Source organism: Neodiprion lecontei, chromosome 5 (assembly GCF_021901455.1).
Source record: "Neodiprion lecontei isolate iyNeoLeco1 chromosome 5, iyNeoLeco1.1, whole genome shotgun sequence".
In the NCBI taxonomy this organism is placed as follows: domain Eukaryota; kingdom Metazoa; phylum Arthropoda; class Insecta; order Hymenoptera; family Diprionidae; genus Neodiprion; species Neodiprion lecontei.
The window spans coordinates 1,747,216-1,764,898 of record NC_060264.1 but is presented as its reverse complement, the minus strand read 5'-3'; the positions used below and the strand labels follow the sequence as shown (position 1 = coordinate 1,764,898).

At 45.0% G+C, this 17,683-nt stretch overlaps 1 protein-coding gene and 1 long non-coding RNA gene across 4 annotated transcripts in view; one reads left to right on the top strand and one right to left on the bottom strand.

The window, feature by feature from the left end:
* Nucleotides 1–17,683, bottom strand: part of LOC107220271 (AT-rich interactive domain-containing protein 1A) — a 270,178-nt gene that overhangs the window by 6,645 nt on the left and 245,850 nt on the right. The window contains exons 7-17 of one of the 3 annotated variants that reach the window (XM_046740876.1): nucleotides 12,213–12,285; nucleotides 11,832–11,872; nucleotides 9,982–10,140; nucleotides 8,567–9,592; nucleotides 8,362–8,456; nucleotides 7,919–8,079; nucleotides 7,556–7,827; nucleotides 6,287–6,557; nucleotides 2,407–2,601; nucleotides 1,899–1,961; nucleotides 770–1,038 (exon numbers count right to left, since the gene is read on the bottom strand). In XM_046740876.1, the coding sequence (XP_046596832.1) occupies nucleotides 770–1,038; nucleotides 1,899–1,961; nucleotides 2,407–2,601; nucleotides 6,287–6,557; nucleotides 7,556–7,827; nucleotides 7,919–8,079; nucleotides 8,362–8,456; nucleotides 8,567–9,592; nucleotides 9,982–10,140; nucleotides 11,832–11,872; nucleotides 12,213–12,285 (2,625 nt within the window). Of the gene's footprint in view, nucleotides 1–769; nucleotides 1,039–1,898; nucleotides 1,962–2,406; nucleotides 2,602–6,286; nucleotides 6,558–7,555; nucleotides 7,828–7,918; nucleotides 8,080–8,316; nucleotides 8,457–8,566; nucleotides 9,593–9,981; nucleotides 10,141–11,831; nucleotides 11,873–12,212; nucleotides 12,286–17,683 lie in introns of all 3 variants that reach the window. The other 2 variants (XM_046740877.1, XM_046740878.1) reach the window with 2 other exon arrangements.
* The window catches only part of LOC124294650, a 119,434-nt gene that overhangs the window by 14,709 nt on the left and 87,042 nt on the right, over nucleotides 1–17,683 (top strand). The gene's annotated exons all lie outside the window — the stretch shown is intronic.

Below are 17,683 nucleotides of genomic sequence, written 5' to 3'. Positions count from 1 at the left end.
TTGTTTAATAACTAATGTCTGTCTGTATAATATGCGTTAGCATTGCGGTATATAGCATGCGATCTTCATGCTGCATTCTGAACTTTCAGAATATATACATGTTTATATATACACATATATATGCATATATATATATATACATGTATATGTATATATATTCAAGTATATATTGTTGTGTATGTAATTTGGAAATTGAATCGAACTGCAAATGATATTTTTCCTGATAGTGATGCTTTTTTCTTTTATATTCGTTGTCAGTTATACGCGTTTTAACGTCAAACTTGCAAACCGGAAGGAAAGCGATTCGTCCACCCCACTTCCGGTTGTTCGCAAAATTCCCGCTATCGAAATATCGACGATATGATTACAGCAAGGATGAAAAATAATAAATGATTATAATGATAACAACAACAATAATAATAAAAATAATAATAACAAGACACAAAAAAAAGTAAAATAAATAAAGAATGTTTCAATTGGTAATCGTGACTACAGCTGTAAGCGGACAAACAGTTACTAATAAACGAGAGAGATTTTTTTTTTTTTTTTTCATCTTCCTTGATTCAGTGATATGAACACGGTGAAGTTTGCTGGAATGCGAATTACGTCCGATCAATATCGTATATCTGTACATCCACATATCGATGCAGTAATTTTTCAGCAAAATATTTCAATACGAGATATCCGTTTCTGAATTATAGTGACTACTCCTCGTGTCTCGAATTTACGTGACGGAAATTGAGAATCTCTTTATGTCCTGCGGCCTCACCGGTGATTCCTTTGCTGTACATGTTCGACATGTCTTCGAATTTCGGTTTCTTCACCGTGTGCCCAGCCACTGGACACCCAGACAGCGACCTGTGCGTGAGAAACGAACCGTTTATGTGTCCAGTACCGTCGCATCCCGGCGTCGGACAATTCACACCCTCGAATTTCATCGCCGTCGCTGCTGCCACTGCCGCTTTGTGCTGTTCGACCGTTCCTCCGGACTCCAGGACTCGCATCTTGTTCCGATTCGCTATCGGACAACCGGATGCGCTGCAACGTGAACGAGAACTTTCAATCATGTCCTTGAATCCATCGTAACAATCGTATAATGACTTTTGTAGAAGAGGGACAAGCGATTTTAACCCTTTCACTCACGATGGGATGCTCAGCGTCCCATCTCAAAAATGATTTTCATGTTCTAGCCTTATCGCAGTTTACTTACAACTTTCGAACGATCTTTCGTTACTTTTTATAACCCAAAAAAAACCCCGAGTAACAAGTTTCGGGCGGAATCATTGAACTTTAATTATTTTTTTCGATTTTACATCCGCCATGTTGGATCCTCCATCTTGGATTTAGAAACTATTAAATTCAGCGGCCTCAAAAACCCCCGAGTAACAAAATTCAGGCCAATATACTGAGTTGCAAAATGTGAGAGTGAAAGGGTTAAAGAACAGTCAGTAAATCAGGTTTGCTTCGTGCTCATACACATAATGACGAGTAATCAAGCTACGCTTAGATTCCGATGTTGAAAATAGACAGATTTTTTACCGTCTGTACTTTATTTCATCGTTGTGTTATCTAGGATCCGTATAGTCGAAGGGATGATGTACGAAGTTAAATAGCGGAGGACAGGATATGGGCTGGATGGAATGATCCAGTAAGGTAAGGTAAGTTTACCAGTTATAGACCCTGTCTCAATTATTGACCTTTTTTGGTTGTATGTATGTTTGGTCATTAGTTCTAAAAGAAAAAATTAATTTACAGTGTCTAATTCTCTGGCAGTTGGTTTTAGTATTGAAAAATTCAAAATTTGTGCCGTAAATTTATAATTTTGAAAAATAAAAGGATCAATAATTGGGTCCAAACGTGTCAATAACCGGTACGCTTACCTTATAAGTGAGCCTTACCTGCGGTGGGACAAGAATTTGCCAGTGGCATGGCCAGACCCGTCGCAACCGGGTATGGGACATCTGTAGTCCAAAACAGAGTACCACATCCATATCCGTCGACAGATAGAGCGAGCGTGAAATTAGCGGAAACCGCGAGATATTAGTCAGCGTCTTGCTTTTCGGGGGGGGGGGGGGGGTTAGTGTAGGGCGCTGTTGTATCCATTGCCAGCTATTTTACCCTTATACGTTTTAGGAAGGGGAGGGAGATGCGCGACTTGAGCGCGCAATACAACTCTGCGCAAATCCAACCCACAATAGATATGCGGACGACGAGACGGCTTAAGGTCACGTTTAGCGAGGTACTTAGCCCTAAGGGTTTAAGGATCCTGTGCGATTCGCTGGTCCTCGAATAACAGTTGCTTTAAGAGATTAGCGAATTGCGCAGAGATTCGTTCCACGCTTTTCATCCGTTTATTTGATGTAAAAATATTGAAACCCCCTTTTCATTTATTCATTCAATACTGACCTCAGTGGTTCGGAATCTTGACCGTCGCGCGGTTTACTCTTTGGTTTGTTGGCTCTTGGACAACCGGACAGACTTCTGTGAGAAGAATAATTTCCGGTCACGTGACCCGATCCGTCGCAGCCAGGTGTAGGACACTTCAGTTCTTGGGAATGCGCCTGAATTTGCGAACGATCGGCACGCGGACATCCGGAGAGACTGGAATAACGGAATTTTATTAAGATCATTGTCGAATGACGTTGGAGGCACCTCACAAGTGACTGAAAATTTTTTCATTTTCTTTTTTAAATACATCTCACGTGTACACGTTTTTCGCGACGTTGCCAAATTACTCATGCTTATCACAATTACGTGAAGCGAGTTTCTCTTTGTTTGCTTGACGTTGTTACGAAAGTTGTTGATGTATATGTATCATGGCAAAATTATCACAAAACCATTTCTATCACGTGGTGTAGGAGTTTAGGTCAGTGTCATTATCTTATCCAGTTGTAGATATATTTCTCTTGTTCATCTTTTTTCAAGATGGCAACATCGTGTTTAGTATTGATCACTCGTGAGGTGAAATGCTGACGTGGTTTACGTTGACGATAGTTTCAAATTATTTATTCGTTTTGATGATATTATTCTACGTGTCTCGGCTAGAAATCGTATGCAATATTAATAATCTAAACAACACTGAAGGGAGCGGGGGGAAAACAATCGCACCAGACCCCAATGAAAGTCGCCAATAGCCAATTGTTCAGTTTAGGAGAGATAGACAGAGAAAGCGGGGGATTTTCCTCTTTGTGCAGCGGCTGATTTATACTCAACATTGTTATTGCACATCTCTGAGTTATTCGTGCTGTTCCGACATGGTCACTCGAATGTTCGCTACAACGCTGCCCACCCAGATTGACAAGTGCAGGGATAGGAAGTTAGATGATAAGTATAACAATAATTCATAATCGTTATCATTACCATCACCATCGTCATCATCGAGTGGAATTTGGTTTTTAGATTTATTCAGTTTTTGTCATCCCTTTCCGTAGGGGTCGGGTCTACAATGGGAGAAGGTAGAAGCTTAGCTCCATCCAACATGAGTCTATATATCTACACACCGGAGGTATAAATGCTCAGGAGACATACAGAGTTGTGTAATATGAATAATTATTATTATTCTTAGTGTGCTGCTCGGTATGAATTTCAGTCGGTCGTTTGACTAGTCAGGATATGTTAAGGGTCCTTTGAAAATTAAAATCCGTTGAAAAAACATTTAACAAGCTACTAAAACTGGCGTTATATTATATTTTAACTTCGAGGAGTTGCAATTAACGGTAAACAGGGAGATTCTCGATGTAAATGATCGGCAAGGAAGCAATTGAAAAAGTTGAATCACGTATTGTCATATTACAGGTTCCATCGATTACTTGTTGTTGGATCACTTGTGTCCACGGTGTCGTTTCGTCTCGGGTATGAATAGTTGTGGTAATGTGTTTGAAGAGTTGAGGCATAAGATGGACGACTAGGAATATAGGAGATTGAAACGCCGGAATGTCCTGGATGCAAAATGGCCAAATGCAATATGCCAAATCCCTTGCCTTCTGTGGGTAGCGTAGTTCCCCGAGACGTGACCCATGCCATCACAGGACGACGTTGGACACTGTATGAGCTCCTTGCCGTCGCGGCCGCGAGGAAGTAGCGGCCGAACAGAATTCACCGATTGCCTTCTCGTATTGATCAGACTGCATCGAACATTAACAAGTAAACAATCTCAGAACGCATTCAATCGTTAGATTGACGAGGCGGAGCCTTATACTATTCGCGATCAATACCTTCAATCATGATGAGATATTTAAGCGACTATGTACTATTTGCATGTATCTGATACAGCGCGTTTGAGTCTTCTGTCCAATGTTTATCTGTTCATTCAATTGATACGGAAAGCTACGGAAAAGGGCGGCTCTTCTCACTCTGGGATCTGGAGCGTCTCGAGGACAAGTCAATGGACCGCCTGCATCGCATGGCAATCGGAATGTCTTTTTGTTCGTATAACTCTACGAGGATGGGGTGGTTGGGGGTTGATGGCGCGATGGGGAGTTGGGTGGAGATTTCCAGGTAGACAGAGGCCACGCTCTGCTTTGCTCGAGGAGTGCTACTAGCAGTCTGCCTTCTCGTAGGCGTACCAGGAGAACCCTTGAAGGGTCCTCGAGTGGCCGGGATATTGCCGGGAACCGCTGCAGACTTGAGTGCAATCACGATGCCCGCGGCCCCTGTGCGTCTATCGTCCGTTGTATAACTCGTCTACAGTCCGCCCTCTTAACCCGGCGGCGGGTGGCCAGCTCCTTGCCTAACTCTCGTACCTAGCCCTCCGGGTCACGAGGAGAATTTTTATCCTCGATCCTGGGCATCATCTCCGGTGTAGAAAATTAAGGAAACGCGAAAACATAAGAGCCGCGGTGTGCAATAATTCATGGAAAGTGCATATACCAGCTGTACGACCTAGGAAATGTGTCTAACTTTTTCGAGTGCTGTTTGCACGACCTGGTATACATATAGAGAGGAGAGCGAGATTAATTTGAAGACTCAAAAATCCGATGGTCACTTCACGGTGCGGCAGCTAAAGTGGAGACGGTTGTTACCGCTACCAGTTTTCGCAACCCCTCTCAGGGTTGGATCTGCAACTGTGTCAGGGCATACAGGTACCCCCGGATCGTGATAAGTTGGAGAGTCATCTCGAGGGGGATAACTATGATATAACGTAGGTGGAGGTTTCACCAGCGAACGAGAACGATAAATTATGAAAATAGTCGAGAGAGAACCTCGGTGCAGCATTCGCTGGCCCGTTGTCTTGGTTGCGGTGGTGAATCCCGCCCCTCGGACCACCGCCGCTATGCTCTTGCAGGACCCCGTTGCTCGGACAATAAATTGATTGTCTAGAATCCGTAGCATACGGCGGGCTGCTCTCTCCGCTCGGAGCGAGTCGATAGCGATACTTCAGGATTATTAATGGCCCCGGCCAATATAACCACCATAACCATATCCAGAGCTAATATACCAGGATTCGCGTCCAGTCGCTGCTCTCTGGCCTAGCATAGCCTTGTGGCCCAATCTAATCTGATCCGTTTTGACCTGACCCAACGGTGTCCAACTCAATCGCGTTACACCTGAAGAGGACGTTTATTGTGAGCCCAGGTATTTACCGACGGAAAGTTAGGGGAACACCGATTAGGCGGATCCTCCTCTCGTATCCCGATGAGCGGACGAGTCCTCTCATTGTCAGCGTTGTTATCCTAATTTTCACATCTACCTACTTCAAATTGTCGCGATTGACGAAAAGTTGTCCTGTACTATAGCTTTCACAATTTTTCGACGGAGGGTAAAAATTGGCGAGGTTATAAGGGCAACGGTGGAGGGCGAGGAGTTACTCCCAGAGGATCCGGGTGTTCCGGGTTCTAACCCCGACGGATCTCGGGTCTTGGGTCTCGCGCTCCATAATCCAGTGCGGTGAGAACTGATTATGCCCCTTTCCCTCTCCGCCCTCCCTCAGAGTCCCGCGACCTTATATACCTTATACCAGCACCTACACCCTACCAGTGGAGCTTTACGTCAATTAGAATAAGGTTGGCATTTTCGCTACGAAGAGTAATTACTTTAATTAACAAAATGGAGGTGTAGGTGCCGTTGCTGCGTTACATTCCGAGCTTTCCTTGCTCAACGCCTAACTATCCTAGATGCAGTCGGCACTCCTAATCTTATACGATCTGACGCCAATTCACGGTCGGAAGTCAAACAGCGGACAAGCGGAGTGCAATTGGAATAGTTTTGCTTTTAGTGGCTCAGTTAGGTTGGATCTCAAATCGCGATTTATATTGTAATCAGGGTAAAAAGTTGATGATAGATTTACCTGTCGTCTTTTCCCGATGGTTTGTCCAGGGAACCAATCGTGTGCTGAGGTGGTGGCATGCTGTAGCAGGGCGCCGGGGTGTATCCCGCAGGAATTTGGTACCCGGACGTGACTGGGCCGCCGGGATAAGCTCCTCCGCAGTTGTAGCCCGCCGTCGGGTACGGGGTGTAGGTATTTCCTGGGTATTCGGCTTGGACGCCAGCCATCCCGTATCCAGGATGCGGGCTCATTGGACCGTACCCTGGAATAGTCGCGAGATCCGGTAACATCGCTGTTACCAAAATTAGGAAGGGCACGCTGTACATGTGAACGGGAAAAGGTCACGTGGTTTTCGACTGTATGTACGTGTATATCCAGCGTCGAATGGACGCGATGCATGTGGCGGAGTACCGGGAATCCGAAAACTCGGTTGATTAGCCCGTGTAAAATGTGTTGCAGTTCTCTTATTATCGGTGCCGAGTTATTCGCGATTCGTGGTATTCTCGCATGGGGTAGGTAGGTAGGTACCTACTATGTATACCTCCGTTGAATGTTTCAATTTCAATAACTACTCCCCTGTGCCCGGACGGCGAACAATACCCGCTGTCCACCATCGAACGGACTTTTACACTACGTTCGACATACGCACCCACTACGGACATATGCCTGTGTACAGAATATACGCATATCTGCATACTTTACTTCATACGCGGACGTGAAATATTGATAATTAACAATGGCCGTGTGCTTCGTAGCTCGACACGGACCTTCGCGTGTCGTTATTCCGTCGAGGGGAACACCGAGGGATATGTGGGAGGACGTGGAATCGGTATAGAGATAACACATTCGAACCCGAAACAAGTAACGTTTTTGCTCCAGATAAGGCGGACGTGAGTCGTGAATTTCTTTTTTCTCTCCGTTTTGAAACAAAACCTCAGAACGGATGAAATATACCCTCAGAATTTTCAGGTGACATTAAGCGCATCTTCAGATCATGTGGATCCAGATTAGGATGAAGCAAATGTCAATTCCTACAAACGTGAATTGTTCCGGTAGCCTCTCCGAACTTTTTCGCATCATAATTTTCAATAGGATTTTTGTTTCACTTATCTAGTACGTAAACTTGCTTCTAACCAACAGTATTGCACTTTATATATCAGCTATTCTAGGTTTATTGGAATCGAATCAAGCTTCGTAATAAATATACACACAGGAGACTTTTCTCTGCAGTTTGGAAGTGAATTTTCACCAGGCAAAAGGTAATCACTACAGAAAGCGGTAGATTCTTACCTGTAGGATCACGGTAGGCGTCCATGTAATGGGATCCCCCGCTGTCCGGAGTGCTTTCGCGGCTGTATGCCGCAGCGTGAACACCGGGCGGTGGGAATCCGGGAACAGGCCTAATGCCGGGTCCTCCACTGAAGTTGACGGGTTCGTTGGCGGTTGAAAAGTCGACGGGTTCCGTTTGCTCCTCGATTGGTCTCGGCGGGGGAAATCCTGGTCCTACGGGAACCGGGACAGCCTCACCGTGGGCAGTCGAGTATTGCGGACTGGGTGCCCCGCTGATGCGAAAGGAATATGAAAGAAGATTTGATCAGGACTCGTTCCAATCCAATGTTTTTAGCTGTGTTCTTACAAGTGCTCTTCGCTAACCTGTGAAGTCTGTTGACGCTGAGATCCAGGGTCTGACCCTGGGGACTCGGGACCTGAGGACTCGCGGTTAGGTGAGGGCTGGCTGCCGCCTGTGGACTTCCGCCGACGGTTTGTCCGCCGCCGTACTGAGGACTGAGGCTGTTGGAACCGTAAGGTGGAGCCTGTAACGTAACGATCGTTGTTTAACGCACCACGAAACGAAATGCGACAGCGAACTATATATAGCCGTAGGGGTGTTCATCAAGGATATCGGTAACACGACCAAGGGGAGTCGATGTTACAGATATTACGTGTGTTTTACCGTTGGGAGTGGACTTTGCGACTGGACAGATAATATTGGAACGATCGCTCCTCGAACACCCGCATATGTACTACATAGTTTCGCGAGTCGTACGGACCTGGGGGCTCGTGGAAGTAACACTAGACGTAGACAGGTCCATTACCGATCCTCCCGGCGACGTTGGGGGTCCCCCTGACTTCTGCATCTGTTGCGCCTGAGCAGCGGTGATGCACTTGACTGAAAAGGAAAGAGCGAATACTGATCAAAGATTGGACGTTGAACTGGTCACTCCCAATTGAAATGGAAAGGAAAAAAATCGCAACTAGTCGAACCGTGGTGGTTCTAATGGTATTCGAATAGCAATTTACCGTCTTCAGATTTCATCATTCCAGCCGCCGACGCGGCAGCCATTGCCATCTGGTGCTGCTGCGCTGCCGCCGCGGCCTCCTGGTGGTACGCTCTTTCCTGTTCCTCGGGCGTCATCCCCGTCTGACCCAAGTAGTACATGTTCGCCCTGGAGTGGAGCTGCTGCTGCTGTTGCTGCTGAGGCTGAGGCTGGAGCGGGGCGCAGGGTTGACCCTCGTACCTCTCGTAGGCGGAGCCGGTGCCCGGGTCGTATGGTCGGTGGTTCGCTGCGCTGACAACGGCGCTGTCGTACGCTCGAGCGGCGGCAATCTCGTTGGAGTAGGTGACCACGGGCCTGGCAATGTTTCCGGCCACGGGGTGCATGTAGGCTCTGGCGTGTTCCGCGGACCTGTGGTGGTAGAGGTCTTCGGAGGAGGTCGTCATCATCGCGGCCGACTCGTAGGGCGAACGTTGGGCCATTTGGTGAGACATCCTGGTGTCCTCGACCATCGGCATGGGGTAGGTGACGGTCGGCTGCATCGGGAGGACGTGGTGTTGCTGTCCGGATATTTGGCTCGGATGGTGGATCGTTGGGCCCATCGACCTGGAGGCCATGGCGTCCATTGACGACATCGAGGATGAGTTCGAGTCCTGGTTCAGATAAGAGTCGTACGTTTGTCTTACTGGCGGAGGCGGAAGCGGGGGTGAACTTCCACGGCAGGACGACGTTTCCTCGGATTTTGGTACCAGCAATTCAGGCTGCTGACTTCTTCCCGACGATCCACCCGCGCTGCAACAGTTGCTGCTACCGCCACCCGACTCCGACTTTGGTATAACCTTCACTTGTCGCGGTCCACTCTCCTCCGGTGTTTTAGGGGGTTTTATGTTTATTCCGGCAGCCTTCGTAGCTGCGTAGTAATCGTAAGACGGTGATGCCACTGGCTTATTATTACCCTCTTGGGACGACGTACCGTACTGCGAATACGGCTTGGTATCCATCGACCTCGGCAGTAGATTTGTACTTATGTATTCTGGCGGCATTCCCGTTACTGTAATCATCGTCGAACAATTATTTACTCTATTAACCGCTCTATTATGCGTTTACTCAGTGCTGATTCTACGACTATCGCATGCTCGATATAATGACCGAATCACCGGATCAAACATTACTGTACAGATGATGATCGGCACGGTCAGATCGGAAATTCGATCAAATATGACGATTTAAGTAAATTTCGTCGTTAAAACGGAATTGTGCGAATTTCCGACTATCTGTAATGTACCGCAGTTTAAGCTCATGCACATCTACAGTTGAGGATGGAAATAAATCCCGTGCAAAATGTCAGGGCGATTGTCTGGGTATGCAGGCGATACGAAGGGATCGGGTACGTGGTGTCGAATGTCCTTGCGGAGGCTGTTCGAAGAATTAGAAACTTACGTTGAGCCTTGTGACGAGCCTCGCGTGCGGCCTGCTTATTCGCCGCGGCGATGGGGCAACCTGAGAGACTTCGATGTGTGTTCCGATTCGAGCTGACATGGCCACGACCGTTGCAACCGGGAGTTGGACATTTCAAAATAGTCTCATGCATCGCCAGAACTGCGAGAACCCAGGCGGGCAAAATTTTCAGACACTTTGTCACAGCAGAATCATCATTAATGATATTTAGGCATTGAGTATAACTAAACCTCTTTCTTTTTCTTTTATTTTGAATTCCCCCTCCTGTTTGTTCATTTCAAGTGTGGTCGAAAATTTGGTTGATGTCTTTTTTCATGAGATATATGCCTGATTTAACACGCATTACAACTGGTTATATGCCTATTTTAGATTCAGAGGTTTTGGACACGACACACGGAAAACGTACAAAACGCCACGGGTTAAACATAAAGAGTAATACCGAGCGGGTAGAGAGATAGATAGAAAGAGAGAGAGAGAAAGAGAGAGAGAGAGAGAGACGGAGAGATAGAAAAAGAGTGAGAGAGAGAGAGGGAGAGAGAAAGAGAGTTGTAGAAAGAGAGAGAGAGAGAGAGAGAGAGACAGAGAGATAGATGAACGTAAAGTTACAATCAAGTTATAGGAAATCATATAAAACAATAACTTGCAAAATTTTCTGTGTATTATATCGCTAAATATATAACTGGGATCCACGTATATTATCCATCATCTCGATATAGCTGAGCTCTCTCGTTAATTTTTGACAAAAGTTCGGGTGGGCTAGGATAATAAAATTTATATGAAAAATATTCATACAATAATAATGAAAATTATCTAGTCTCTGATCGGTATCGGAAAAGAAAAAATTTTAGCGAAGCGATACGGTGGTAAAGATAAAAATTTGTTTACGCAGAGGACCTACAAAAAAACTGCTGCTCTTTTTTTGGGATGAAGAAAAAAGATGATGTAAAGTATTTTTTAATTACGTTGATATACGGCGTTTGTGCAAGTATTCTATGTATATATTGGAAATACGGACCGCAGTACAAGATACTTGATGGTCAGTGTCTCGTTATACTCAATGTCACAGTGGTTGTAATGATTTCTTTTTTAGTATTATCAAATCGATTGTTTTTATTAATGATTCTGGCGTGTGCGCATGCCAAGTATTTTCGCCGCCTGTCGGGTATCTCGAGCTCTCTCGAACGAACGGGCAACAGAACCAATAAGTCAAGAGTGTGGTGATAATTCTACTATAATAATGAACTACAAACATAATTTGGTTTGAAAAAATTTATAACATAACTCAATATAACGCAATATAATAAATAAAGCTCTCTACCCCGCAAACGAAAAGCACAAAATGATAAACACATACAATATTTCATGTCAATTCTCGTATGTAATATGCGTGATATGCAGACTTAATTAACATGTATTTTACAACTACGCAAATCAGATAATTTTTTTCATTTATTTAATTTTTTATCATGTATATATACATGTACGTACGTATATCAGAATCGTCGGAGCAATGAAATTTTGGCGAGAAAGTGTAACTAGGTATAGAATATAGTGAGACAAAAGTCGGAGAGAAAAGGAAAAGGAAGAATTTGAATGTACAGATGAAAGGAAAAAAAAAAATGTATACGGAAGAGCGAAGAGAGTATTTTCTTTTTTCGCACGTTTAGTTATTTCTTTGCTCCGCGTTTGGTTTTTTTTTTTTTTTTTCTGGTGTAATATTGTATATGCAAAAAATTCGTTGCAACTGCGTGATTTGCATGAACAGAATAGACGGTTGCACTACGCATTTAAGAATGAAAAATAACAATCTTTATAAACGTGTATATACTCACTTTCTGGCGTCAGTTTGTCCTTACGAGGACATCCCGAAAGGCTGGAACGAAACGAATGTTCGGATATAAAATATGCAGGTGATTTTATTTTATGAAAATATGAATGAAAATCGTACGTTTGACGGATCTAATCCTCAAAATATGAAAATCAATGATTTACTTTGGGTAAACGATTTCAAATTAAGCATTGTCATTGCGAGAAAAAAAAAAAAAAAAGAAAAAAAATCACGCGTTTTACGTGTCACGCAGCAAGGAACTTCATGAATGCCCGCTTGACGAGCAAATTAGCAACGCGGTCATAGTTACACGTGAGCTGGACCGAACACTTGATAACTAACTAATTATCATTGAGTGAGGGGTTGATGACCGATAATTGCTTACCTGCGGTGGTGTGAGTATAGACCGGTCACGTGACCCTGGCCCGTGCAGCCCGGCGTCGGGCACTTGTTGCCTTCTGTAACCCAGAAATCGACAAATCAAACCCTGCAGTGTTATCGTTGTTACTGCGGCTGTGCCGAATTCCGCATGGGATGGCATGTGTATACCTAGTCGCGATAGAACGATAATTGTAATTTCTCCCTCACTTTATAACTTTGCTCAAATGATGTTTCCCCTTGTAGAGTCAAAGATCATGGCGAATTATACGCGGGTAAGGTAAGATTGGCTTAAACACAATTATTGAGTCTTTTATTGTTCAAATAAGGAAAGGTTCAAAGAGAAGAAGGAAAGGTTTCGTAGGTGAAAAAAAATGAAGACGGAATGTTGAATACATTTCGTAAAGATATTGTTTGTTTAATTTTATAAGAAACATTGTTTAGTTCATTGTAATAAAATGGTAGTTTTCTCATTACTGTTATGCTTTTTTTTTTATGCAAAAATCTTGTATCTTGCAAGAATACCGTACGTGATGGAGGGAGATGGAAGTAATTTTTGAATTCAGCAAACTGAAAAACATAACATATGTCAAAAACATCCCATGCAGCTGAAGAAAATATTTTTTTTTCTTAAAGACCTGCGTATAATTGGGTCTAAACGTGTCAACAACTGGTACACTTATCTTAGGTGTGCGAAATCGGTACGAACCACGCGTTATGAACGCGCGTATTGTAGGTGTGAAATACGAAGATGTGGTGAGGTGATCAGGGTTCGCGGTGCGGAAAGCTGGGAGGCGACGAAGCTTCGTAGAACGGCATTCATTTTAGATGAAGGTCCGGGCTACGCGTTGGCAGACCCCCCCACCGGTGGCGCATGTATTTGAATGGAAATTAACTATTGAATAGTTGACAAGCGACGTGTCCGGCGTCCCGACGGCGCAACCGACGCCTCCGAAAGCTTCGGTCGGGGCTGTTGGGACGCTTCGCACACCTCGACCGTTAGCAAGAACGATTTCTCCTCGCTACTATTAAAGGTCTTGTTAACCCCACGGCGTTGCCGCCTTTTCACTTCCCCCCCTCCCCTATTCCAACGTTGATAAAACGTAATCAGAAAATTTGGAAACGACGGGAAATATTACAAAGTCTGATCAGCGTGAGTCGGGGTGCAATTCGATCAGCGACACTGGTCTGACATTTACCATTTTGAGAAAAGTTGTGAATAGTTTTTTGTGAAGATTGTGAAATGCAGATTTTCCAAATTTTTTTAATTGAAAAAAACAAAAATCATCGGACCAGCTCAACAAAATATTACGTGAGAAAATATCGCGTACCCTAGGAGGAAAAAAAATCATTCTACAAAATGTGCTTGCAATTTGATTGTTTTACCGTTCGAGATGTTGGCCTCCGATTATTTGTCCGATTCGGTTTTCGATTATTTACTTAAAAAAATAATTCTCATTAACCGCGGTGCGAAAAGTCTTAGACAGAGGCTTTTGCTGCCAGAGCTATTAGTTCAACGTCTCGCCATGAAGTATAAGCACAAACCCGAGGAAAGGCAAGAAAATAAGGCGCGATAAAAAATGTATACATCCACGAGAAACATTACGATCCATTGATCGGATCGGGTATTTTCATGCCATTAATTAGTCGATCAACCGTGCGAAAATCCCGCGGATCTCCCGGTAGGTAGGTAGCGATGGCGAGTGAATAGGCAATTTGTGCAATTTGCCCTCCATTCACGGACTCGACGTGTAATTGCATTTTTCCCGAAGGGACCCCGCGGCTCGTCGGCTTTGGTAGGTGTACGTATACCATAAGCCATCGTCGAGGTCCTCCGAAAGGGGGTAGGAGGATGGTGGTTGCGGGATCGTTCGCTACTGCCGTGCACACGAGATCTCTCGATCCGCTTGCGTGCCGTCCTCGATCCTCCTCCTCGCGCCTACGGCGTGTTGCGTATTTGTGAATAGCCTCCGGGATTTCGCGGTCCCCGCATCTAAGCCCCGAGATTACCGTCTCCGGAGTCGCCACCGCGGCGAAACAAAGGAAGTCGGTTTCCACCTCGCCCAACCATCGCGCCGTCGACCGGAGTGGTGAGTAGCATATGCACGATGGGCACAATCGAGTCCACCGATCGGTCTTTCCACGGTTTTCACTCGCTTCCGTTGACGGTAAAGGTCCAGGATCAACCGGTTTCGGATACTCCACCACACCTCGCCGAACAACCGCATAAGTAGGTTCGTCACGTATGGGTCGGGAGGGAGGTAGGGAGGGAAGGGGCGGTTTCCGATGGACCCGACGGACTTTTATAAACTTTGAGATCTACTAATCCCTCGGATACCCGCCGACCTGATCCCCTCGACGTCTTCGCCCGGCGGTAGGCGAGGCTAAGGCGAGGCTAAGGCAAGCTGGCTAAGGCTAAGGCAGCGCCCGGTTCACAGGAGCGAAACTTCATCAGGGCGTCATTTCGCGTCGCGGAGAGAGAGAGAGAGAGAGAGAGAGAGAGAGAGCGAGGTAGGGGGAGAGAGAACCGCTCGTCGATCCCTGCTTAGGTACATATCCAGCTCGTCCATATTCCCCCTCCGCCTCGCCTCGTCTCGCCTCGTCTCTCCGTCTAGCTTCGCAAATTGGATTACGATACGTGACGTCATTAGCGGCATGGTTTATTTAGAGTGGGAGTTTGATGGGGGCCGTACCAAACGAAATGGATGGACCTGCGATACGTGAGTCTTATTATAAGATTTTTCTCGAGAAATTAGATGGAAAAAGAATAGTAAACTAAAAAAAAAAAAAGACAAACAAACAACAACAACGGCAAAAAACAGAGAGAAAAATGATCGGCTCATATCGAAACCGACGAAATGTCTACACGCCGTGTGAAGTCAGTTTTTTTCTTGTAGAAAAATCTGTTCCGCCGACTCCCACGCGATCGGGGATCGTCTGATCAAGAGGCGTCGGATCTTCAACATTCGAGTTTGGAAAAGTCGAGCAACAAGGGAGGGGGGGAAGGGTAATGGTTCCGGTCAGTTAAATGAATTCCGGCACGCGGTTAGCCTGCACGCTGTTCTTTCAGGCGCCGGTCTCTGAATAGACTTGTAACGAGCTGCGGACGGGAATCCGTTTTTTCCGGACTACGAGAGCGACCGAGAGTAGGTACCAGCTACCGGGGCTATCGGGGGTGGAAAGAGAACCTCAAGAGAGAGGGAGAGAGAGACGGAGAGGGAGAGGGAGAGAGTGAGCCACATTACGCGCCGCGGAAAACCAAAGGGGGAAATGTAGGGAGCGGTGTGTAATTGTGTTATTTCGTTCCCGTTTCATGCGAGGGTCACCGTCACGAGGTGTACATAAACACTCCGCTTGTTTTATTTATACGGCCTGCTGAGCCGCGGGGCGCGTGCCGCACTTCTCCGACTTTTTCTCTTTATCTTTCTCTTTTTACCCTTATTTCTTCCTATCCTTTTCTATATCCATTCTTCTTCACTTTCGATAGGAAATCATTTTATTTCATCCAAATTTTTATTTAAACTTTCAGTCACGTTGTACCTTTGGGATACTGAGGTGAAAATTTGCTTGCATCAGTCGAGTCATTTGCGTTGGGTATATTTAAAATTTTTACAAATCATTGAAAAGTGTCTTGGAATTTACTTACATCATTTTGAAGGATTCTTTTAGGTTCGGGGAAGAATCGGATGGGTGTGGAGATTTTTTTTTTTTTCTAGCAAAGTTATTCGACAGTTTTCAAGATAGATTAAAAATGTTGTTGTTTTTGTTAATACGGATAATCACGGACAGATTTTTTTCCTCCAATAAATATCGCATCTCTGAATAAAATTAAAGCAAAAAAAAAGAAAAAAAGATCTCTCATTCAATAATTTCATAGTGTATAAACTAGACGATTACGTTAACTTTGTACCGATGGAAGGTAATTAAGTACGTAGGCAATACGTTATGAGGGTTTAAAGGGATCCGAAAAGTAAGTCCGTTGATTAGCATGACCGGGTCACCGGCATAAAAATGGCCTAGGTGGATTTATAAAACGCGTTACGTGTATCAAGGAAGCTAGAAGGTATAGGTCGGTATAATGGCGCTACGGGGGTGGGACGGGGTGTAGGTACTTTGAGCTGTGCGTGGCGTTGATCGTCGGTCGCTCTACGGTTACTTTCACGGTTACAGTGCGCACACGTTATTTGATTTTCTGTGAAAATCGCGTGTGCACGCGCTTCGTCGAAGAGCGTGTTGACACGCTATAAAACCGCTATCAATAAATCCGGCGACGTGACCCGCCGCAAAAGACCCCCTGGCACCGCGAACGAGCGAACGAGCGAACGAACGAACGAACGAATGAGTGAGCGATTCAACCGAGCTCTTTGTAATATTAGTATACATAGGTATGCAATGTACGTACGTATCTGCAATAAAAAAATAAACTTGTACCGCTACGGGTAATTCAAACGTCATTTTTTTAGGTTAATTATTATGCATTCGGGTAACTTTTGCGAAGCAACAACGGTAACGTTGCAGAGGGTTGGGGGAGGTCGTATAAGGTTTAAGTACCCGCGCAGTAAATTAGTGACGTTAGATCGTTGGCAGTAAATGTGCGTAAACGTCGGAGGATTTTTCGTTTGGTCAGAATTTCAATGCGACCATTGGTAACGAATTGCGAATTTATTACACCGGCTGGCACGATAGCGTGACTGTATTAGAAGAGAGAGAGAGAGAGATAGAGTGTGAAAGAAAGAGAATAAAGGTAGAAAATATGAGGGGTTGTTAGATATCAAGTTGTAATATTTGTAACCGAGGGTGATTTTAGAGACGTAAAATTCATCGTGTAATACCGAGTAATAACAGAGACAGGTTGGTGGTAATAAGGCAGCTTTCGGCCCACCACAGACTACAGGGGTGACGGTAGAGATTCTAGTCACGTTCTGAACCGTTGACAGCTGTGGTTTATACGTGTGACGCGCGCATCAACCCAAAATTTCTCCCGACAACCAGCTCATCCGTTCCGTCATCCCGTTAAGACCGCGAAATTTACTCGAATTCTACTTGTCATACCGAACCCCTCAATATCGTATATAAAGAACTAGGGAGAAAGCGTCGGCGGTTTCTTCGATTATGAAATTTCACTATTGTAATCTTGAGGTATGGAAAAATTTTTTCAGCTCTCGCCACAGGATGGGTACTGTTGAAAAGAATATAATCCAGCCGCGTGATGAGTATAACAAGTTTCGGAAAGACATTCGATACTAGGATGTGGGATGAGCGGGAAAAATGACGAGCGAACGGTGCAGCGGCTCATGGTGGATAAAATAATTCTGGTTCGAGACCTTGATTTCACCATTTGAGTCATCGCCCCTCGGTTCGTAATTATTGATTTTCCCGCGCTGCCCTAACTCCCCTAACTTTATAGAGAGACTGAGACAGACAGACCATAGAGAGAAAGAGGGAGAGCCGAAAATGCCTTTTGTACTTTCACAAGCC